Source organism: Nesoenas mayeri, assembly GCF_963082525.1.
Source record: "Nesoenas mayeri genome assembly, chromosome: 9".
Lineage (NCBI taxonomy): Eukaryota > Metazoa > Chordata > Aves > Columbiformes > Columbidae > Nesoenas > Nesoenas mayeri.
Window position 1 is genome coordinate 7,787,622 of NC_137557.1, and position 24,318 is coordinate 7,811,939.

Here is a 24,318-nt window from a genome sequence, read left to right on the forward strand (position 1 = left end):
GAGGTTATGCTCAACACAGGTTGTCTTGCTTTTTAGCTCAGTTTTTAAGTACCAAAACACGACTCCTTGCTTACCACCAGCTACTGAAACCTGCATCTCTGGCACATCGCAGCCTGCTGGCAGGCTCAAGGGAGTTTCCTTGATCAGAACAGCTGTCCCAAGGGTTCACCATGGCAACTCCCAAAAGCGATTCACCACCATCTCACCAGAAGCACAATTGCATTCAAGAACACCAGGGGAAGTTCAGCAGTGTCTCACCTGCCTGCCTGCCAGGAAGAAGCCTCACTCTACACTGCCCTTCACAAATACACAGTTTTTTCTTTCCTAGGTGACTGACACAATGCGATTTGACCACCTTAATGTCTTAAGCATTGCTCATCTGCTTGTGTACTCACAGCCTCTATCACTGCCACTATTTCACTTTGGTGAAACTTCAGTTTTTTACCGATCAGATGAGTGCTCCAGTCCCCGAGCTACCCAGGAATTTTCGTTCATGTTTTTCTTCTTTAAATCTGCTCATTCTCTGTGAAAAATTACACCCCTCTTTATTAGAAAGACAGATTTATGTGGGATATGGAAGACCAAAGTACAAGAGCTCACTGTGCAGAACAGGTGTTTGAGATAAAGTGCTTCCTTTCCACTCTGTGACCTGCAGCAAGTCCTGTCATGTCATACTGTTCCACTATGTGAAATGGGAACAAACCAGCAGGTCTTAAACCTGAGCCTGGGCAAAAATTTTCAGAAATAAGGAACAAACCCATGTGGCTTTACTGAGTGAATGCAGCTGGAGTAATTTATTGCACCTGGTTCTTTGAGCACAGCAGTCTGGAAAGCTGTCCCTAGTTGTCTGTGTGTAAATAGAGCCCAGAGCAATGCTTTACAACTTACAGTTGCTTGAAAGATTTTTCTAAGTATATTATCATATTATTTTCTTCATTTTATTTCTCTTCTGGATTTACACGTTAACAAAAGGCAATAGAAGAACTGTGGATAAAATGGAAGCTATTTTTCCATAGTGAAATTTTAACTGGTTAGTATACTTAAATTTATGTAGTGTTTTGTTCATAAAGATTTTCTCACAGATTATCCTCTGATATATTCCTTGTATATCAGGTCTAGAATAAAGAGAATTTGCTAGGTCTTAGGGTTGTTACACACTTCAACTCTAAAAGGTTTATTCAAAACTACAGGGAAGATTTACATGTTTGCCTCTCTTGGAAGCATTTTATTTACAACATTAACAGTGTGACGGGAATTGCTTCTGTTTCCCAGCTTTACTCAGATATTTCCCTGACATTGCTAATGCTCCTATTTTAATCCTAGTCTTAAGAAATTTTTTTCATAAACCTAAGCCTAAGTGGATATTTTTGGCCTGTAGATGGTGTTTTGCTTAAAAACAAACAAGGGAAAGAAGCATTCTACCTCTTTGAAAACCTGAAAACATAACTTGATGGTGGCCTGGAGGATTCGAGCTTTTAAGGTGGTGAAGAAAAAGGCAGAGATGTGAGCTTTGTGAGTATTAAGCCATCACAAAATTATTTCTGAAGCCTAGTATTAATTTTTGACACAGTTGTAAGTCCTGCTCATGGCACAGATGCAGTGTATACTGTCCAGGTGAATCATATGTTCTGTTTTGTCTAGTTTGACTGTCAAAGAAAGGTCTGTCTGCTCTGTATTGTGTTACTCCTGGTTAGAGCACATTTACAGGTACTTCTGTTTGCATTCCTGAATGCAGGCATGAAGAGAAGCTTATTGCCTGATGGGTATATATTCACAGTAATCATAGAGGGACCCAGAAGGTCATGATGCTTCCATCATGACTGGACAAAACCCAGAGCAACTTAACACAATTTGAAGTTACTTAGGCTTTAAGCAGTCTGTGAGCTGGGTGACTTTCAGAGTTCCTTTCCTCCTTTAATTATTGTATGATTCTGCAATTTTTATGCATTGCTATGGGCCTGTCCAGCTGAGGAATTTCGGCTGATATAATTCCAGATGAATCAAAGCATTGCAATAGTTTTATTCATACAATCACACACGTGGGCGTAGTATCCTGAAATAATATTCTAATATTATTGATCTGCTTTTGCAACTACAGTATTATTGTTCAGTTTCCCTATGCACAAGAAAGATGAGGAAAGATTGTATGTGGCAGATGTATCTGTTCTCAATGAGGCATCACAGCGGGAGCCTAGTGAAAGCGTTTTCCAGCTCTGCATTGTTGAGCGTGCAAAGCTTACTTATTTCCGTAGAAGCTTCTAGATTTCTTGAGTCATATATGATTTTTAGTATAATGGCAATATCTTTCTGAATCATGTTAATAGCTACTCATCTTCTTGCTCTTATCAGTATAACATGGGTCAGTGATGCTCAGCAAGCACTGGCTGTCTAATAAATCATTGATACTGACTTTGCTGGCAATAATTTTGGCACGTCTGTTTCCAAGAACTATTTGTTTCCTTTGTTGGGTATTCATTTCCCAGGTCGCATCCTTCACTCAGGCTCATTCTTTCACCAGTGAGAGGCTACGTTGCCACCCTCCTCTACCTACTAAACTCTGAGATAATATATCCAGAGGCTTTCCTCTTGGGTCCATATCCACTGCTGTGGTCACTCTTTCTCAACAGAGCATATCATATTTAAAGGTTGAAAGATAGTTTCCTAATTTAGATCATTAAAGCAATTTATATGCATGTGTTCTGTTTAATAATCAATATTTCCCTTTATAGCAGCATGGTACATAGTACTCTTCGTCCTTTATCTATGTGTGTTTTATTATCCATAATTTTTAGATTCAGTGGCAAAGAGGGAAGCTTGGAGATATGAAATGTGTAAAGTTTGAATTTTGACCGCCGGAACACAAACCAAAGCATTTTATCTTGATTCAACTACAATTATCATTTCTAGAATGTCATACTTTGAGCAGACTCAGTCTGACAGAAAATGCTATCCAATTGTCTTTGGTTTCTGGAAAAGGAAACCACAGTCATACACTAAAATTCATAATCTCCTGTGGTCAGCTATATTTCCTGAACTTTGACACAAATTTTTATGTATATATAAGTATACAAACACACCCAGATGTGATCTAGAGTCCTAAATGCTTTGCTGATAAGGAACCCTGCTTACCCCCTGAGACATAATCCTTGTTTTCCTGCGTAGCTCAAAACTCAAGTACTCTTTTATTAATACAGTTCACTCCAAAGCAAAGAGCAGAATGCTGATCACTTACCCTGAACCCCTCAATGACATGAGTGATCTCCATTTCAGCTTAGTTCATTTCATATAGAGCTTGTAGAACAAACAGTAATGCATTTCATAAGCTTCATAACTTGCTAGAGCCCAACATGGGCTTAGTTTGTGATGTGAGTCAGACTGAGCAACAGGTTAACTTTCCCATCCCTTTCCGCTTGTAAAAGTGGCAGGAGCCACCAGACTGAACCTTTTTTAAGCTCAACTCAGTCACCTCTCAGTGGGTTTTCCTGTAGAGTGGGCAGGGAGGTGTCTGTGATCTGGGTAATGGAGGGCAGTACAAACCTCCAGTAGTCATGAGAAGTGCAGGATTTAGATCAGAAAAGGCCATATGAATACATGTTGACAGATTTCTTTATTTTTTAAGTAATTTATAATTTTACATCTCTATATATTTACATTAAAAGGAAATTGTGCTATGATTTTTTGTGAAGCAACTGCAATAACAAAGTTTAATAGCTTAATTGCAGGAAGAATTGCATACCCAGAGGGCTTTCTTACCCTAACAAGTGACCATACCTTAGGAATATACCTTGAGAGGAAGTAGCCTGATCCAGGAGGTAACAGATGGGAGAAGTCACCCTTCCTGTAATGACCAGGAAGAGGTTAGAGGTTTGCAGTATTACTCAGGACATGAGGAACAGGGTTGGAAGGCAAAGAACTGCACCAGTCCATTTAGGATCTGTAGAAAAAATCAGACAGGCCCCAAAGAGCTGTTCAAAATGGGGTTGAAGTAAGTGAAAGGCTTGTTGACGTTACAGTGCTGAGGACGGAAGGGACAATGTAGACTTCATCATCTTCAAAGGAGTGTGCAACAGTGAGCTGAAAATTCAAACAAATTTCAACATTCAGCAAGCCAAGCCTGAGATTTCTGATTTTAAACACAGCTGCATCTGTAGTACCAGTTATGTTATAGAGAACGAGCCAGGAGTCCCTTTTGTTCACACTAGAATGAACTAGGAGCAGCACAACCAGCTTTTACAGTAGAATATTGGAACTGAAACAGGAAAATCCTTTATCTTGTAGGTAGCCTGGTTTTACAAACCTTTTGACAGAAACAGAAAGCACCACTCTTCCTCTGAAACTACTGCTAGAGAATAGTCTTTGCACACCACAGGTTTATTGTGTATCTTAGAACCAAGCCAATAAATACAATAAATACATCAAGGTGCAGATATGAAATTGCTAAACTCCAGTGAGCCAGAAGCAGTTGATCAGATTATCACCGAACAAAAAAAAAAAAAAACAACAACGCTACATAAACAAGGCAGTTAGAGAGGTAAATATCAGCAGTTTCCTCCTGCCAGAGATCTGCCCCCAAAATTCATATTCAAACTTGTCATTTATATCTTATCTATTATAAATAGACAGACTTGGAAAAATTTCTGGGCTTTAATGGACTGATTAACTAATCTCACATTTGCAAGTGTAGCAACCCAAAATAAAGTAGTTTTACTTATGAAAGTATTTTCTTTATTCAAATACCTGCTGGAATGCCAGCAAAAACTCTTTCTCATGTTAATTGGGAGGAATATTATGTTCCTTACCTTGGAATGTTGGAAATTAAATACATTGTGAGTGTATTTCAACTCAAAGATAAGAAAGGCCTTGATAGTTATTATTTTAGTAATACATTATCCATATAGTACGTGTAGGCAATTGACAACTGACAATACTGACCAAAAAGCTGCTCTCTTTTAATTTGTTATCTCTACACTGTTCAAAGCATAAGAAAGAGAATGAAACTTTAGTGTGGCACCTGCACTATAATAAGAATGCTACATTCCATTTTCAAAATCATTACAGCTCTCAGACCAGGAAAAAGCTTGAGTTTTAAATCTAAGCTTCAGTTTAGAGAGCTAGCAGTTAGAAAAACAATCCCAGCCTGTGCTCAACAGAACACAAGAACTCTTTACTCATCGAAGAGACATCCATTTAGTTTCCAGTAACAGAAATACCTGTGTACTTCCTTCTCAGCCCATCAAAGCATGTTACTCAACAGAGCAAAGGTGGGATTAGTTGCACCTCTGTAAAATCTAAATTTACCTGATTATGGATTTATGAGTGCTGATTGTTTGTTTCCTAGCTCCCTAGTGAAGCTTTACCACAGCAGTGACTTGGGAATAACTCCAACAGGAGCCAATCATAGACTGATATCTGAAGGAACCAGAGGTTTGGCAGTGCCTTCTCACACACGTCAGTAACGTCTGAGTGGAGCCCAGAGGGCACTGGGAGTTCCAGAGACAGCGGTATTACACGCTACGAAAGCTGACTCAGGCATATGTTAGAACAGAGGAAGAACTTAATAATTAACTGGATAGAAACGACAGAGGGATCCTTTTACTCATGCAAATTCTATCAGTTTAACTAAAATTAATACAAAACCCCAATGCAGTTAAATCTGTGCAAAGCCCAATGAGATACATTCATATTGTCTGAAAATCAGGTAACGATGTTTAGTTTTTATGTGGAAATTTATTGAACCTGATGTATTTCAAATTTAGAGAATTTGCACAGAATTCTGCCATTTAAGAACAGCTATTTAGTTAATCCAATTAAAATGTTGTCTAGATATAGTCTCAGACAGAATAAGTCCTGGGATACACATGTGCTGTGAGTGTATTTCATATCAGCCGGTGACCTCTCTGCTTTGCCCTAGGTAGCAGCAGAGCAGTCTCCCATAGTGTCACTGAAGATCAACTAGCCCCAAATCTATGGCTTAGGAGAAAAAGGTTTTGTATAATTTTCCCTGTTTTTTTAAGCTTGCTGGGCTCCCCAGCTTTCTACTGATCACAATACCACAGACTGAGCATTAGCAACATGGTGAAGTTCAATTGCTATTCATTGGAGAACACATGGACTCAAGAAAATGAAGTAATCAGATTTAGGCACTTGAGGACCATCACATATGCTAGAATAACAGTGCAGCAAAAGCACACACTAAAATGGGGTAACTGCTGAGTTTGATTCTTTTACTGTTTGATTTTTCTTGCTTGGGACAATTTTTTGGTTGTCTTCACTGTGCTGTCCCTTTGTGGGGGTTTCAGGCTGATCCTGCCTCCTGAGAAACAACTTCATCCTGCAAAAATGAAAAAGAACAAAAATAGACTCTGTTTAAGAGCCCCTTTCTGACCACTAGCCAGAAATGAAGTTGTATGCGGTATTATCTCTGTCCTTTTGGGGATGTTGCATGTCACACTGCTCAGTGACAAAACCTACTATTGGCATCTTCTGCTGATTTTGTGGGGGAAATCTGTTTGTGTAACCTAAAGGCAATTAGTTCCTATGAGCAGCCTCGGTGTGCCTTGTCAACAGGGAGCAGCTGAGGAGAATTTCTAATACTGTCTGCAGATGGGGCAAAATCTGGTGTCTGGTTTCAAAAAGCAACACAGCAGTACAGGGCACTAGGAAACCAGTTGTAGGGATTAGCTGCCAGGTGTGCATCACTTGCATCCTTGGTTTAAGGCAGAAGAAAAACATAACTTCATTGTAGGATTGTCTGCAGATGCCTTTCCTTGGAAAAGAATTATAGCTTCATCGTATCAGAAATTAAGAACTGCTGTTTTTCTTCTTCCTTGGGTTGTCATGCAGTCCAGACCAGTATTTTTCTACAAATGGCAGTGTCATCTAGGTGCCTTCAAGGGATATGAAGTGTGCAAATGGAGAAGAGAAGCAGTAGGCATGCAAGGTGATCAATTTGACTGTCAGAAATGCAGGAGAGCTGTCACATCTCACTGGAATCAAACCGCAAGTCATTTCCTTGTCATCCTTCCCGTATGTAAACCAGGTTATTAATATTTGTCCCTTGCTGAAAAGCCTTGATCAGTACTCGGTTTCACATTTCACAGAGTACCTGAGCTGGCATTAAACAGGAATGACAAAGTGACAGAAAAGGTCACATAGCATGGCTGGAGAGCGTACCATGTTCAATTGACAGGAGTGTTCATGGTGCATATTTGTCGTGGGTGTGGAGGGGTCAACGAGAGTGCATCATCTGGCTGGGCAGATTTACCAGAGGGTTGCTTTCTTTCCAAGAGGGACTCACATCTTCTTGTCAGAATCATACAGAGCAGCATCCCTACATTTTCTGTGGAAGGAAAGCATGTGTGTACATGGAGGGTCCCTTGCTACCTGTTACAGTGCTAAGGATAGCTGTTGCACAGGTTACCACTTGTTGGACAATCATCTCAGCACCCCTGCTGAAAATGCAGTGTGCTCAACACAACTTTTATCTGAAGATCACTTGTATTCTTCACACTGAGCTCTCCTCAACAGAACCGGAAAAGTGTGGTCAACAGTTTTGTGTGGGGAATGAGTCTCTCTTGTCTCTAAATCACAGAAATCCTCTTCTCTGTTTATTGATTGCAAAAATACATGTTTTCCCAGGAAGGAATTTTTAGCGGAGAGGGATGATTACCAGTCAAGTCAACATCCACCCTTTGGCTTTGGAGGGGCTCATGTGGGGCTTGTTGCAGAATGCAGCCACAGGCCCACTGTCAACACAGCAGTTAACACCTAACTTGAAAAATATCTGTTTCTGATTAGCATCCCTTGATCCTTCCTTGTTTGTCTTGTTTCTGTAAGCAACCTCCTCAGTTATTTGTTAATATCAAGTGAAAATACTTTTGTGGATGGAGTTGAAGAAATTTCAGACTTAAATTATGAAACCTTCATGACCTTAATCATTGGAATATAATCACAAAGTGAAAGTCATTGTAACTAAGAGGCCACTTTTCCAGAAAACCCCACTGCCAGAGACATCCTCCTTTTAGAAAAAAAAGGAGCCATGGTTTGGGGTTTCCAGGCAATGCATGAAAATGTTGTATACTTTCTGATACTCCTTTGATTCTCACGACTCATTAAATACAGGTGGCATAGGGAATCTGACTGACTTTGAACCATTTCTTTGCAGACCCCAGTGCAAGGAAAGCTACAAAGGAACAGAACAGTGGCAGTGGAAACGATGCACCTACTTTTCTGCTTTTCTTGTGTCAACAACCAACAGAGACTTCATTGCAGCCCAGAAAATATTTCTTTTCTTTTTAATCAGGGGCAATAAGGTAGCAATAATATTTCAGCAAGTTTCTGAATTGTGCCCACAGCAACTGACTGTTGTGAGGAAATTGAAAGCTTGTTATCTCATCTGGCGAATGCTAGTTTCAGAAAGGGAGAAAATTCAATCAATATGAGAAATCTCACTTATACTAGCAATGAAAGCTGCACAGGAGGTTTGAAATGAAGAAAGTTGTCTTGCTATCGATGTGAGAAAAAATCCTTTTAAAATTGCAGACTTTAAAAATATGCAACAGCAGCAACAAAAATTGCCTAAATCAAATCAATTTATACAGGAAACAACTAAGGCTGCCAAAGTAAGTGGCAGAGAATATGACCTTTCTGATTGTATGTGCTTTTCTTGGGGTAGATAACCCAGGAAACATAACTGACACATGTTTAGACAGATTTTTATAATCGCCTCCACCCTCTGGTCAATATATACTTCTGCTTCTGTAAGGTCATTTTCATTTACTCCTGTTTGAGTGTAGCTGGTGGATTACAATGCAAACTGTACCACACAGAAGACTTGATTCTGTTTTCTAGCATGGGAACCCTCTGGCACTTACAATACACTTTGATTTTATTGTGTATTTCAGTGCTGAATACTGCAGGGTAAGTAACACAGTACTGAATGTAGCTTAATTCAGGAAGCTTAGCTGTTAATGATAAATATCCTTTCTTCACTTTTAAATGTGGAATGTTTCTTCAGTTTCGAAATATAGAATGTTGTACAATTGAACCATGTCATTTAAAAAAAAAAAAACAAAAAACCAAGAAATAATTGAATTTTGTGGTTGCCTAATTCTGCGCTGACTCCTGTCTTTGTAAGAAATCTGTAACACATAGATTTCTAATGACACATCTGAAGAGGAGAGATCTTGACAAAATATCCACAGTAGTTATGAAGCAGTTTCAGCTCTGAATATAGCTACGATAACCTTTGCCTTAGGACTTGCCTGATATGTAACAGTTTAAAGACAGCACTGTGTAGAGATCAAGTGGCAACTTGTTGCAGCTTTCCCTTTCTTGTGGAAGAAGAAATCCATGAAGGAACAACAAAGAAAATTTTCTTTATCTGTCTTCACATATTCTCTTTCCTCCTTAGCCATAGCACAATCTGTTTTCAAGTTACTTGCTGCATTTAATTGATGAATGAATTGTGAGGTATTTGCTCCTAATCTCCCTAGTTTCTCTAAATGTCATTGCTTAGATTTTGAGGGGCAGTGGGGACATTCACTGTGGTGCATTCACTTAAGGACAGATTCTCTACACTATGTCAAGTACAATAAGGATAATTAAGGTGGTTGCAGCACAAAGGCTGGAACTGAATCCTGCATCCTGGAACTGTGGACCACTTCCAGAGCATGTAAAAAATTGTTATTGTAGACTTGCAGTCCTGGAAATTCCTTCCCTATGTAAAATACCCAAAGAGCATAGCCATCTATGCTGTGATCTGCGGTGAGATGTTGGTCTTGTGTCAACTCATTCCTGCAGGACTGTGTAGCACCACAAGTAATATGCGTTTGTAACTACTTTTGTTCCACAACATTTTCAGGGTAAATTAAAAGAGCTGAATGAGATGACAGCTCTGTGTCATGAGGAAATTTGCAGGGGTTAAAGGAAATATATAGCCTTCCAACAAATAACAGAGCTACACAGTACACTAGTTTACTGGCATTTATACACTTTACTTTGCAACAGTGGGAATGACAATGCCATGGGCAAGTTAATAGCAAGTCTTTGCTATTATACTAGTATTGTCTGAGCTGAGCTGCATCCATCCATCCCTTCAGTACCTAGGAGAGTCTTCTTTCAGTTCAGGGGGGTACAGAGCAGAAGATCCTTCCAAAGATGAAGAACAGAAGCTCTCAGAGCTTCCTCATGAAGGAATAAGTAAATACAGGAAAAAGAGCCAGACATGAATGAAACCCTGGGTCTATTCAGTTATCCAGTGAAACACCCAAAGACGTGTTGGCACCCCAGCCATTCTTTCTTAAACAATTTTTGAGTCAGTAATTCCACAAGTGCTTCATTGTGTTGTTTTTCTTGGCAGGATCAAGCAAAGACCAACTGGTGGCCTGAGAACATGGGATCCTGAAACAGGTAACTGCATGTCATTAGTGCTGTTAACATCCAAGGCACATTTTGAACATACTAGCTCCTCTTCCTTACTTTCATGTACTGTATTTCAGCTTACCTCACCAGATGTGATTTTAACAACAACTCAAGACCATTTTGTGACTGGACCCAACCTTGCAATGTCAACCAGGGACTGTGGATACGAACCAAGCACGACACTCCAACTGATGGAACGGGTCCTGATGCAGACTATCCTGATGGAAGTAAGTGCTTGGTTGTGGCATTGTTGATTTCCTTTGGAAGACAGCTTGACTACATTTATTTTTCTTTCCCGGAAAGAGGGATAGATTCATGAAGCCCTTTGAAGTGTGTCAGTTTTGTTTCATGCTGACACCTGTCTTTGACTTTTCACTATGTCAGGTATGAGTAAATTAAACTGGGATGCCCTGTTATGGGTTGGAAATCTTTATCAGTGGAGAAAGCAGAAGAAATTAAAGAATATCTTTAAAAAGCTTGTCCTTAGCTATATGTGATTGAAAAACTGGGGTCTAATGTGGTCATTTCATCAAATGTGTGCTTAGTACGGCTCCATCTCTATCTGTTTGAACTGCTATCCTTGTACTAGCAGATCCATTTAGGGAGGATCAGTCTGCAGTCATGCTGCTTTCTGTAATTATCCCAAGACTGGAAGGTCAGCTGCTGTCAGACTCAGTTAGTAAGCAGATTAGAACAGTATTACTTGGGATTTTTGTTAAATAATTTTCTGTATTTTTAGTATTTTGATAATAAAAATTAAAATTGCCTGCTGAAAGAAGTATTTTTAATTTGGATTCACACAAAAAATTACATTTTGCTTTTTCAATTGACACAGACCATATAACTTTAAATATGACTTACATGTTCTTGCCAACTAAAACATATGACTGAATGTTAGAGGCTATGTGGAGCCATACTTTAGCATATAAAAATGGTCATGCATTTCTTTTGATTCCTTTCCATAGTCAGATGGAGAGACTTTATTTTCACTGGGGAAATGTAGCTTTGATCTTACCACATGGGAAGCAAAAAACTTCAGCCCTAGTAAAGCAAAATGTGTTCTCATATTGAACCAATTCAGACCAAAGCATTTCAAATCCTAAAAGAAATGCTGTGAGTTTCTGAATTTCGAAAAGTTTCCTTCCTTTTCATAAGGTCAAACCTGACTATTTTCATGGAAATACCTGCATTGCATTCTGTCCCTTCCATTTTGAGACAAAACCAGATGCTGATGGGTTGAAGTTCTCCTTGTGCTAGGGATTTGCAGATCTTGAGACCAAAACCTTCAGAAAAAAAGTATTTGCTGCAAGAGAAGGTCTATAGCACATTGCATTATTTTCCCTTGAGGAAAGAGGAAACTGAGCAATGGATCAGTGTGGCACACACAGTGTGGTATTTGGAGGTGCTGTCTCTTGAAAGAGGCCTACATCTTTATTTGTGATCCCAAAACAACTGTTTGTGTGAGAGGGGGTATATTTGCTTTGCTCTCCAGCTCACATTCCAGGTTGGGTAACTACATGGTGCTAACTATTGCAATGTAAATTCCAAACACCATGTACCATTGCTTTTTGTGAAAAAATTCAACAATTTTTAATTTTTTTTCACTCTGCAGAAGGCTATTTCATCTACCAAGAAGCAAGTAATCTGGTCCCATTCGACACTAACAGGCTTGAGAGCCCAAATATTTTCGTTTCTGAAAAAATATGCATAGACTTCTGGTACTATATGTTTGGGTCAGAAGAGATGAATGAGCTGAGAGTGCTTGTCCAAGACAGCACAGGGGAGTCTGTGGTGTGGAGTCGGAAGGGAAATCAGAGTTCCTTGTGGACCTATGGTGCTGTCACTCACACTTTTCCAACACAGCAAACAATAAAGGTAATATATTTTCAGAATAAACTTCTTTGTACAGTGTCAGCATTTGTTCTCCCCTTGCAGGCTGCAAAAGTTTGTGCTTGTAAGCTAGAAAATATAACCCAGATTTGCATGGTCTATATTTTGTAAATATAATGGCCTTCATGCTCTGTGCCAATGAACTAAGAGAAGAAAGAAACAGTCCCCTGGGTTTTACTGGTGCTGCTAGTCAGGGGGTGAAATATATTTAATTTTTTCTCCCTTTCGCTTCCCTTTATCACTCAGTCAACAACATTAGGTGTCCTAGTTAAATTTTCCACTGTGAGTTACGGTTTATACTTTGGGATGCTGCTTACATCGAACTCTGTAGAATCCAAACAACTAATTGTCATTAATCATTTAGCAGTCAGTAAAACAGAGGGCAATGTTTCTTGAAGTCCTTACCTTATTACAGGCTTCTGAGGGAAGCTAGGAAAACTATTATAGCCTCAGCTTACTTGATGCCTTTGGAGACAGACCAGAAATAATATTTTGAAAACATGCTAAGGGAAATAGTCTTGTATTTGACTAAGCAAGTCCGATGTAGTGATTCACTTTGTGCCCTGCCTAGGTAATTTTTGAGGCTGTCCGAGGACTGACAGAGTATGGGGATACAGCACTGGACAATGTGAGAGTAAGGGATGGACCCTGTGGTAAGTTCATATTTGCACCTTAGTGTATACTCCTTTCTCATCTCTGTTTAAGCAATTGACCGTTACTCAAATCCAGATAAAACAGAGAAACCCCTCATAACTTCACACCACAAAAGAGAAATGGCAAAAACTTTACAGCTTGCTTTGTTTGAACATTATCTCTTTTGTTGTAGTTTCTTCCCAAATCTCTCCTCATCACCTCAAATGTTGAGGACAAGCTATCCCTTTCTCTGCAAACATGACCATTTTCACAAGGTCTAGCAAACTTTATCTTCATTTTAAGTCTGAAGAGTATCTCTAAACCCAGTCAAGGCTATGCACATTAGTCTTGGATTCTAGATTAAATGTTCTAATTGGCATTTTACAGCAAATCTCAGTTTTTACAAGCTCAGCAAATGCACAGCACTGCCAAATGTCACAAAAAGAGATAATGGTGAGTCCATAAAGCTGAATTGCGCTACCAGCTCTGACCACAAGTCGGCAATTTGAGCTTGATTCTTGATCCTGTAACAAATCAGCCAAGACTGGCATAAGCTGTGGATGACTAGGATCTGGAAGTGAATTACAGTTTCAGCCCGTCTTTACTGGCAAGCATGCAATACTTGTAAAATGTGAACTGAACACGAAATTTCCTGAAAATTATATATAAAGTGTCATTAGGTCTTAATAGGCCTTGCTCTCTGTGAAATGCTACTCATATAATGACAATAAAATGTTTCAAATTTACACTAGCAAGGATGAGGATTTCCATTCAGTTCCATACCCTCAGACATATGATTTTCTTTAAAATTCCGTGAAAAATACTTGGGGCCTTTGGGAGGAAGGGCTAGAGGGAGCCAGTTCTTCATTTTCCCGGGTGTATTAGCACAAGATTCAGGCAATGGTGAATGTGCACTAATGGTGCACTAATGTAATTCCAAGGCACAAGAGGAAAGTGCTCCTCCCTCTGTTCAACTGTATGACTATGAATATGATGAAAATTAAGTGTATTATTAGGTCTGGTAAAAGGCAAAGTCCTCCCAATCTTCTTTTGTTTCTGCAAGAATGTTTGATGGAATAGACATTTTAACCAAACTCATTAAAAAAACCAAATATATGCCCATTTGTCCCACAAAAAATTGGCTTCCAAGGCAACTTTAATGGGCAGTCTTTAGGTTATGATGACTCCTTCACCTTAGAGTCTCAAGGGACAATAATCTTAGGAAAAGGTTTTCTTCTGTCTTGATGGGTTTCGTTTGATTTTGTTGTTTTTGTTTTGGGTTTTCTGTTCATTTGTTTGTTTGTTTTGTTTGGGTTGGTGGTGGTGGTTTGGTTTTTGTTTTGGTTGGTTGGTTTGAGGGGTTTTGTTTGCATTTTTTGTAGGTGTTTTGGTTTGGTTTGGTTTTTTGTTTGTTGATTTGGTTTTGGGGTTTTTTGCTGTTGTTTTTTTCCCTAGTTCTACAACAAAATTAACATAAAGCTTGTTGGAAACTATCCACTGTTGGAATACAGGCATTATCAGAATTCCTGAATTTTTCACCAATGTTGAAAGAGCAAAAATAGTAATTCTGGGCTAGATATGCAAAAACTGCATTTACACTGGCATAGGGAACTGGATATGAAGAAATGAGCATATGAGAAACAGGTGTACAAGAATCCAGTGCATGCAAAGGAGCTGATCTCATTTTACAGGCAGGTCATTAACAAATATCTTTGGCTTTGAAGTTAGAGCTCATTAAGCGAATGGGATCATTTTGTGCAAGGATTGATCATTATACAATAGACTTCAAGTTATGTGAAGTCTATTGGCTTCTTCCAAATTATAATCATATGTACCTTGCAAAACCTCCAGATGAGTTGGAATCATGTTTAGCACAAAAGCAGTACCATTGTAGGATGCATTACTTCATCATTATTCAAAAATCTCTAACTTGTTCTCATATGACTTGTTTTCTGTATTACAACTTAATCCCTATAAATAATGTTGTTAGCAGTGTCAGTAATATGGAAGACCATCTGCTTTAATTATGGATTCATTTGGATGATTATATAGCTATAGTGCATCTATAAATAGGTTGGAAAGGTTTGTTCTCCATGAATCAATTGGTTATCGCTTTGTACACTGACTATTACTGCACACTCAGTGCACAGTGGAGGGCTCACAAGGGTACAATAGAAGATTACCTGAACGCAGAGTTGTTCTTTGCTCTGCATAGGGACAGGAGTGAATGCATGAGTGCTCTGAAGGGTTTAGTCAGTCTGTTGTACTTACAGAGACTCAGATCCATCACTTATTCACACATCACCAGGTGAACGAACATGACATCGAAAGAATACTCACTCTGGTGTTACTAGCTCACACATGCAAGTACATGAAGAGAACTACTTCTTTTAGAAGAAATCTTTGTGATGGATAAAGAATAGGTGGAGAGGATGCTAATATTTGTTAGCAAGGAGGAGCAGGCAGGAGGAAAGACTCCAAAACACAATTGTTTGTTCTGTCTGTCAGCAGAAAGCCCTTACAGCCATCACATTCTTTAGAAATAAATAACATTTTGAAGAAAAAACAAAACTCTCTGATTAGAAACCACCAACGCCCTGAGAGTTATTTTTTTTCCATTATATGGCATCTGCTGGCAGGCTACTCACTCCCAGAGCTGCCAACACTTGCAGACATTATGACCTTCATGTCTTAACATATACACCAGAGGGAGTCACATATACAGTTGCAAATACACTTCCATCTCCAGAAAAGCACACTGGTACAAGCTCAGTCACTGTCACCAAGCTAATGATCAGATGAGCTTCCCTTAGCACTCAAAAGACCCACACATCATAGTTTTTAAATACAGCTGGTTCCACTTGTTTCAATGAAAAACTTCTAACTTTATGCTCTTGAAGAATAAGTGGAAATTCATGTATGTTGATGTGTATGTTGCATTCACCCTGCAATGTAATAACTCAATGTATTGCCTGGTCTTTTCTACTACCAGAAGCTGTCCCTACCCCTGTACCACCAACACCTACACCAACAGAACCTACACCACGTCCTGTGACAGGTAACTTTAGCCAATCACATATGCTACTCAATGAGTTTTAGAAGGGCATTTAAATTTTTAACTACCAATGCTGCTTTTTTGCTTCAGTTAATTTCTTTGGGTACCTGTCTATGTAATTACTTATGCCATATAAATCTGCAATTTCTGTTTCAGTTCTTTCATATGTAATCTATGAAATGGGGTTACTGTGTTTTCCTACTGCACAATGAAGGTATGAGGTGGCTTTTCTGGATGTATCTATGTGTTAATGAGAACATATTCCTTTTTCCTGTCTTCAGAAGGAATCTGCAGTATACACGGGGATCCTCACTATTACACATTTGACAAGCAGCATCATGCAGGGCTCAGCTTAGGGAAGGGCAAGGGCAGCTTGAGCAATGTCATGATTCTTTTGGGAGTCAATGCAGTTTCTGTCTTGAAAAAGAGCTGGTCTGGATTGATTTGTTGTACTATTGTCTCTTCCATAGGCAATGTGACTACAACACCAGGAACTGTCACCACCACACCTTCAGCACCCATACCAATCTTAGGTGAGCAGAGTAGACCAGTCATGGGGCTGATGTTCTTTGTGCAAGGTGGGAAGGGGAGAAGAGGCGGCAGGAGGGGCTTGGTTGAACGTTTCCTCTGGTCTTTCCACTGTCAGGCACCTGTGTGGTGGAAGGAGACCCTCACTACCACACGTTTGACAACCAGCTCCACCACTTCATGGGCACCTGCACCTACACCCTCTCCAAGCTGTGTGAGAGCAACAGCTCGCTGCCCTACTTCAATGTGGAAGCAGCCAACGAGCACAGGGGAGGCAACACTCGCGTGTCCTATGTCCAATACGTGGACATTGATGTGTATGGCTACAGGATTAATCTGGGTCAAAACAGAGTTGTTAAGGTAAGGTTAGAGCCCATCAGTTGATCATCAGTTACTCACAGGGTGAATGAAGAAATTGTTGTACAATGACTACCAATTTCCAGCATACCTAATGATATTTGGAGGGCAGTCAGATATTTATGAGTAGTAGTGTGGAATTCTTAAACATTGGAATTTCAGGACTGAAAATATAGGTGAAAATTTTGGGCAGTGTTGCTCAAAGGTAGGATTAGAGCTGACACTCCAGCTGGGCTTGGTGGGCTAGCCTACCTTTATAGCTCGCACCTTATGCTCATGCTTGGTCTGCTTCAGGGAATAAAAATGCCCTGCATTAACCAAGTCCATGCTGGTGATTATTTCCCAATCCTGTGTGGCGGCTTGTAAAGCTGCTTGTTCACCTGTTTTCTAGTGGTTCTATATCACTGCTATCTTCACTTAACTCCTGGCATTTACCATAAAGCACGTACAGATGAGGGAGTCCTAGAGTGACAATCTGATGATGCTCCTCACACTGATTGTGTCATTTGGCCAGTTACTGTATTTTAAGGCACTCATATGGCTCCTTTCTAGAAAGGGCCAAGACAGTAGACATGTTTGATTCAAATCCCCAATAAATGAATACTTCACCGTACTTCTTCACCACCCTCCTTATAAGAAAATTATACAGTGATTTATGTGACAGGAGACAAAGGTTTAAATGTACACTGAGATTTTTTCCCATCTGATTTTAGAAACACAATGAACTTATATATCCACATTTGTCCAAAAGCTTCTATTTTATACATTTCCCCTGTAATTACTATTGCTATTATACATATGTTTCTAAGTAAATCAAACTTTCTTACATATGTAATAAGAACTAGTATTCAAAGTAGAGGTTAATTTTGGTAAATTTTAACTGAATTTAAATTTTTTACTTGCGAGCTTACTTCCTATTGTCTGGATTTTCAGATGTGAAAATTAAAAGAGAAAGAGGAAGAAACAAAAATAATCTTTTTCAAGATTCATCCAATCCTGAAAATTTTCTGCAAATCCATTCTAACTATTTTTTTAATATTTTTTGATCCAAAATAAAAGATAAGTCAGTAAGCAGTTACTGCTGACAAACCATGCCAAGACTTGGATTTTTTCCAGCTGGGTCTGGTTCATCAAGCTCATTTTCACTGCACTTGGAAAGTATGTCGTTACATTATTAGAGCCTCAAGGCTCTACATTATGTGCTCGTATACAACATTCATGTTAAATAATACTTAAGACAATCTGGGTTCTTACTGCATACTGTGCAAGTCCTATGCTCAATATAGGAATGTGATCTAAGAGTGTCACCGTTAAAAATACTTCTTTTAAAGTGATTACAATGATTGTCCTTCTTTGTGCCTGCAGGTTGATGGAGTCAGCCAGGTGGTCCCTCTGACCCTGGCACAAGGTGTCAGTATTTCCCTCAGCGGGCAGTATGTTGTGGTTACTACTGACTTTGGGCTGACGGTCAAGTTTGATGGAAATCACAGAGTAGAAATCACTCTTCCTGGTACCTATATGTCTAAAGTTTGTGGAATATGTGGAAATTATAATGGGGACAAAGCAGATGACTTTCTTAACCCAGATGGAGAGATGGAAACAAACTCAGCCAACCTTGGCAACAGCTGGCAGGTTTACAACGACTCCAGGTAGGACTCCAACCAGGATGTTAGACCTTACCTGTTGCTTATGCAGTGACCAGTATTTTAAGCAACTGTTGTTTGTGGGCCAAAAATTTCAGGCACATGAGAGAAAATATATTCTTATCAGTGTACTTACTTAATCTGGATAAAGTTTCACAGCAAATGTAACTGTGCTTTGAAAGAGAAAATGTGAATAGATCATTGCAGATGCCCACTAAGATTTCAGTTATTATTATAGTATATTAATGCTAATACTTGAAGATTTTGTTTGAACTCTTCTGAGATACTTTACTGTTTATTTTACACTTTCACAATATATTACTTAATGATAGGAGAGTTTTAACTTTGAATGGTTTTACTTTTTGTGTGCCCTTCCTAGGTACCTTCTGCATAGAAAATTGACTTAAAAGAAAGCCAAAATAAATATTTGGGTTTCTTCCAGGCCTCTCAAAGCTCATAATATTGAAATCATATTAACATCTGAATTTCTATCCTAAGTGTTTGAAATGTAGAGTTTTAAAATACATCATACTTAGCCTGGGGACAGCCTTGCAGTTTTGTTAGATGTGATTTGAAAAGCATCTTAGATGCCAGTGCATCTAAAGTTAATCGATTAATTTTCTCTTACTTTTTTTTTTGCACTAGGTGCTTGCCAGATGATGGCCATACTCCAAACTGCACTGCTGATGAAAAAGATATGATCCAAAGCAATGAATACTGTGGTCTGATCACAGATCCCAGTGGTCCATTCCAGAATTGCCACTCCGTAATTGATCCACAAAGTTATTTTTCATCCTGCCAGTATGATCTCTGTGAGCTTCATCTGAATAATGAAGCCCTTTGTCAAAACCTGCAGGCTTATGCAGACGTGTGCCAAGCTGCAGGAGTCCAGCTGACACCATGGAGAAATGCAACCTTCTGCCGTAAGTATCAAAGAAATTACCACTTGTCAGGAAGATATAATTAGTAGTTCCTGAAGACAAAGCATTACAAGACACTATTTGGAATTCATATAACATTGTGAATCTTGACTGATCAGGATAAAGATTTCAGGATTACTTACAGTCCTCAGTTTGATTCCTTTGGGAAGATTCTAGTGAAAATAGTTAAGCTACTTCAGATGAAAGGTTAAAATACTGTCTAGTTCATCTTAAAATAGAATTAGAGGGGTATTTGTCTTCAGGGGTATTAAGTGTGTCAGGGACATTTGACTTAGAGGGTTTTTTACTTTCTGAAGAAGCTATGCCTAATCTTGAGTCCTTGGGGAGAAAAAAAATCTATGCATCAAACTGCCTCAGAAATCCAGGATGTATTCAAATATTTCAAGCCAAAACAGAATATTCTATTAAAATACAAAACAAAACAAAATACAATATTTAGTAGTTGAAAAGGATTGATAAATAGGTGTATCCTTTATTTCACAGCACTAACCTGCCCTGCCAACACTCACTATGAGCCCTGTGCTGCAGCCTGCCCTGCCACCTGTGTTGACCCAATAGCACCCTACAACTGCAGCCAGCCGTGCGTGGAGGGATGTGTGTGTGACAGCGGGTACCTACTCTACAATGACCGATGCGTGCCCAGCCAGCAGTGCGGATGCTGGCACAACGGGCAGCACTACCCTGTGGGCTCAGAGTTCTGGGCCGACAACAGCTGCTCTTTAAAGTGCACGTGTCCTGCGCGGGGAAGCAAAGTCCAGTGCTCCAGTGCCTCATGCCCTGCCGGCCAGTACTGTGGCGTGCAGAATGGGAAACCTGAGTGCCTCGAAGAGTCTTACGGCATCTGCCACGTCCATGGTGACCCTCACTACTACACCTTTGACAAGGTGACGCACAACTTCATGGGCACCTGCACCTACACCCTGGCCAAAGTGTGCTCCAACACCACCTCCCTGCCCTACTTCAATGTCGAGGCCAAGAACGAGCATCGTGGCAGCACCAGCGTGTCCTATGTGCGTGAGGTCGTGGTTGAAGTCTACGGGGAGCGCATCACCATGGTCAAGGAGGAGACGAGCCAAGTGCTGGTAGGCAGTGGGGCTGGCACGAGCATGGCATCGCAGGAAGGCAGTGTGGGCATTTCTTGGCAGGGCCTGGTGTGTACCAGACATGTCCATTGGCCCAGACTTGGGTGGATTGCTTTTTTTTTCCTTTCTGGAGTGTCTGAAGCTGGAAGAGTCAAATGGGGAATGTGGCCCAAGTTGAACAGAGGCCCCTGCAGAGTGCAGAGTGCAGACACGGCTCTGCAAGCCACAGGGGGGGCGTCTGGGTGTGAGGGCATCACTGGCACTGGTTTGCCGTGCCCAAACTGGCAGCTGATTTCCATGAGGTAGGAAATCCCAGGGAGGCCAGGGACAAGTGCAGGGTCAATTGTGGTGTGTTTGCCCCAGGTGAACAATGTGCGCCGGACCTTGCCGGTGAGCGCAGCGGCAGGTGCCATCACGGTGAGCAGGAGCGGCCGCTACATCGTCCTGGAGACAGACTTCAACCTCGTAGTGTCCTACGACACTGACCACTCAGTGGAGGTGAAGGTGCCCACCACCTACTTCAACCTGACCTGTGGCATGTGCGGGAACTTCAACAACCGAGGAGAGGACGATTACATGATGCCCAACGGGCAGCAAGCTGCAAACACCAATGAGCTTGGGCAGAGCTGGCAGGTCCCAGACGGAGACACCTCTTGCGGTGTCCCCGAAGCCTCCCCACCCTGCAGTGCAGAAGAGGAGACACTCTACCGATCGGACGAGTTCTGTGGCATACTGACTGCCAGGCCTGGCTCTTTTGAGAGCTGCCACGCCGTGATCAACCCCCAGAGCTACTTTGAGACCTGCTTCTATGACCTTTGTGCCCTGCATGGTGGCCAGGAGGTCCTGTGTGCTGCTCTGGAGGCCTACGCGGACGCATGCCAGGCAGCGGGCGTGACTCTTCTTCCCTGGAGGAATGCCACCTTCTGCCGTGAGTTTACATCAAGAACTGAATCTTTGAATAGCTCCCTTATTGTCTTAAGGGGCTGATTTTAACCAGTAACTGACATAACTTAGAGATCTGAAATTCTTCATATAATTACATACAAAATAATGAGAAATAAAATGCTGTAAAGGTTACCCATTATTGATTTCTGCCAGTGAGGAGAGGAGAATTTCATTCATTACCTCATGAATCTGTGTGAAACCACTAATCATATGTTCCTGCTAATGTGGGATCACCTTTGAGTTTTATACAATATTTTGCCTTTAATATGTTTTTAATTTCCAGACTACATCTAACATCTTTAGCTATTTGTGTACTTCTATGATTGTACCACCTAATTTTTAGATCTAGTGTAGAGGTGTCTAGTTTTCACTTGGATTTGGAGATGCTTTACATCCAGGATGGATGTGTTAAACATTCATGCTTTTTTTCTTGTAGAATGTTTTCTTTTTTGCTTTCTGATATCAAAATAGGAAGCTTCAAAAACCTCGACATTGTTACCAGTTCAAAGTAATCCCATCTTTTGATTATGGTTTCAAGTGAGCTGTGATTCTCAATTTGGTGCCTTTTATTGTTTTTCAGCTGTTCCATGCCCACCCAATAGTCATTACAATCCATGCACCAGTGCTTGTCCAGCAACCTGCATTGATCCTCTTGCATCAATGAACTGCAGCAGGCCTTGTGTAGAGGGATGTGAATGCAACGATGGTTTTGTCACCAGTGGGGATCAGTGTGTGTCTATGAGCAACTGCGGCTGCCTTCAGAATGGCCAATATTATGAGGTTTGTTCTGGCACCTAGTTCAGGGCCTTATTTCACAGTTCATCATTACCATTCACTCTTTTAATTTCATTTTATTTTGTTGTTTCTAACAGAAAGGAGAAACATTTTGGCAAACCAACTGTGTAGGCTACTGTGTATGTACTGGAAATGGGAATATAGTTTGCAATCCAGACACATGTGAAGTAAGCGAAGTTTGCAAGGTGCAGAATGGACTCCTGGGATGTTATCCATTGAATCCCAGCACCTGTCACATTTTTGGAGATCCACATTATATAACCTTTGATGGGAGACTGTACCATTTCCAAGGAGACTGCAATTACACTGCTGTTGAGACATGCACAAATTCTTCTGAAAGGTTTTCAGTGACAACCAGAAATGAACATAGAGGAAATCCAAACTGGACAGCCTTGGACTCAGTTGCTGTCACTCTGCAAAACCTTCACATTGTTTTGGGCAAAAATAGAGAGACATATGTAAGTGTTCTTCTAGAAGCATAAACCTTCCATCACGTCTATTTGTTTTACATTTCTGTCCAAAAGAACTGAATTAAGCTTCTCTGCTTTATTCACTTCCAAGACTCTATGTGCTAAAAGTCACAGAATTTTTTCAAAAAGGCAGAAATCAGCATAGCTTCCTTGTGTCCATTAAAATGTTTTCTAAATGATGTTCTAGGAAAAAAAAAAAACAACAAACCAACATCATCCATAGCTTCATCTGTAATAGAAAGCTTTTACTGAGCTAAATCTCAGTTTGAATTTTACAGATCTGGGCTTTTAAATAAAAACAGTATTTTTGCTATACACTCTCAGGCTCGTACATACCCGAGCTAGCTTTAAATTAGCTATTCCAAGTATTGCTACGTGTATAGCTGTGACAGCACAGCGTTCAGCTTGTACTACAAGGCTCTGTTCAAGATGTGGGATAAGTTTACAGCCCATTAGTCTCTGTTAAGCTTCTAACTTCTGTGTCTACATTTTTCATTAGAATAAGGCTGATTTGGTGAAAAAAGGCATAGTACTGGCAGTGTAGACCTACCCTTTGTTCCTGGGAGCTTTATTGACTTATCTGGTTTTGTGGGTTTTGTTTTCTTTAGGTGAATGGAGTCAAGGTTGATCTTCCTGTGGATTTGAATCACCAAGTGAGAGTAGCTATAAAAGGACATTATGTGGTCATTGATACGTCTATAGGGATCCAGGTGAAGTTTGATGGTGACCAGGAGCTTTTTGTTCTGGTTGATGAAAGTCTCAAAGGACAGCTGTGTGGTCTATGTGGGACCTTCAATGACAACCAACTGGATGATTTTCTAAAACCGGATCAAGTCCTAGAACAGGATGCAAATAAATTTGGTGACAGCTGGCTAGTGAAGGATGACAACAGGACGTAAGTATCTGATAACACCTTAGGAAACAGCAAAATCCCTGAAACATAACTCAACTAGATGTACAATTAACATACATTACTTACGTTTTAAAGTACCCCTTCTTTGATATTTCTTGTTTGCTAGCATTTTCACCTTGGGATAACTCTACTTTTCAATAGAAAGCATTGAAATTCTAAAACCACCCTTCAGAGGTTTTCCACATAAACTTTCTGTATTTTACTTGAAATTCGGCTCCTAGATTGCATATGGCTTGATTTTTTTTTTTTTAGCTTCTCTTTTCTAAAGTATCTCCTTCGCATTATCTTGCTATAAGAAGTCTAAATAAATCTCTCCGATTCAGTTCCTAAGATAAGTCCCCACTGATTAACAGAGGCACAGGGTATTTATCTGTCCATCAATGCTTTCACATACAAATTACTGCTCTTACTATACACAATAGTGAATTGAAATTGTCTTGCTTGTGTTAGCTGATTTGTTGGTTTCATCTGGACTTCAGTCTATGGATAGACAGTCATGCATCAACAATTCACAACTCTTAATATATTCTTAATGGGGAATTACGAGTCAAATCGTAATATTTCTCAGTGTTGGCTTTAACACACTAAAGATTACTGTATACAGCAAATCCACAGATTTTGGCATAGGCTTATAGTACTGCTGA

The 24,318-nt window shown here is 40.0% G+C and overlaps 1 protein-coding gene across 1 annotated transcript in view; it reads left to right on the plus strand.

Moving 5' to 3' along the window:
- Positions 1-16,553: 16,553 nt before the first annotated feature.
- FCGBP (Fc gamma binding protein) overlaps positions 16,554-24,318 on the plus strand; it is a gene marked incomplete at both ends in the record, with an annotated part of 50,511 nt that continues 42,746 nt past the window's right edge. The window contains 6 exons of the mRNA XM_080349700.1: positions 16,554-16,578; positions 16,647-16,888; positions 18,251-18,534; positions 19,174-19,340; positions 20,028-20,551; positions 20,915-21,479. Coding sequence (XP_080205826.1) covers positions 16,554-16,578; positions 16,647-16,888; positions 18,251-18,534; positions 19,174-19,340; positions 20,028-20,551; positions 20,915-21,479 — 1,807 coding nt within the window. The remainder of the gene's footprint in view (positions 16,579-16,646; positions 16,889-18,250; positions 18,535-19,173; positions 19,341-20,027; positions 20,552-20,914; positions 21,480-24,318) is intronic.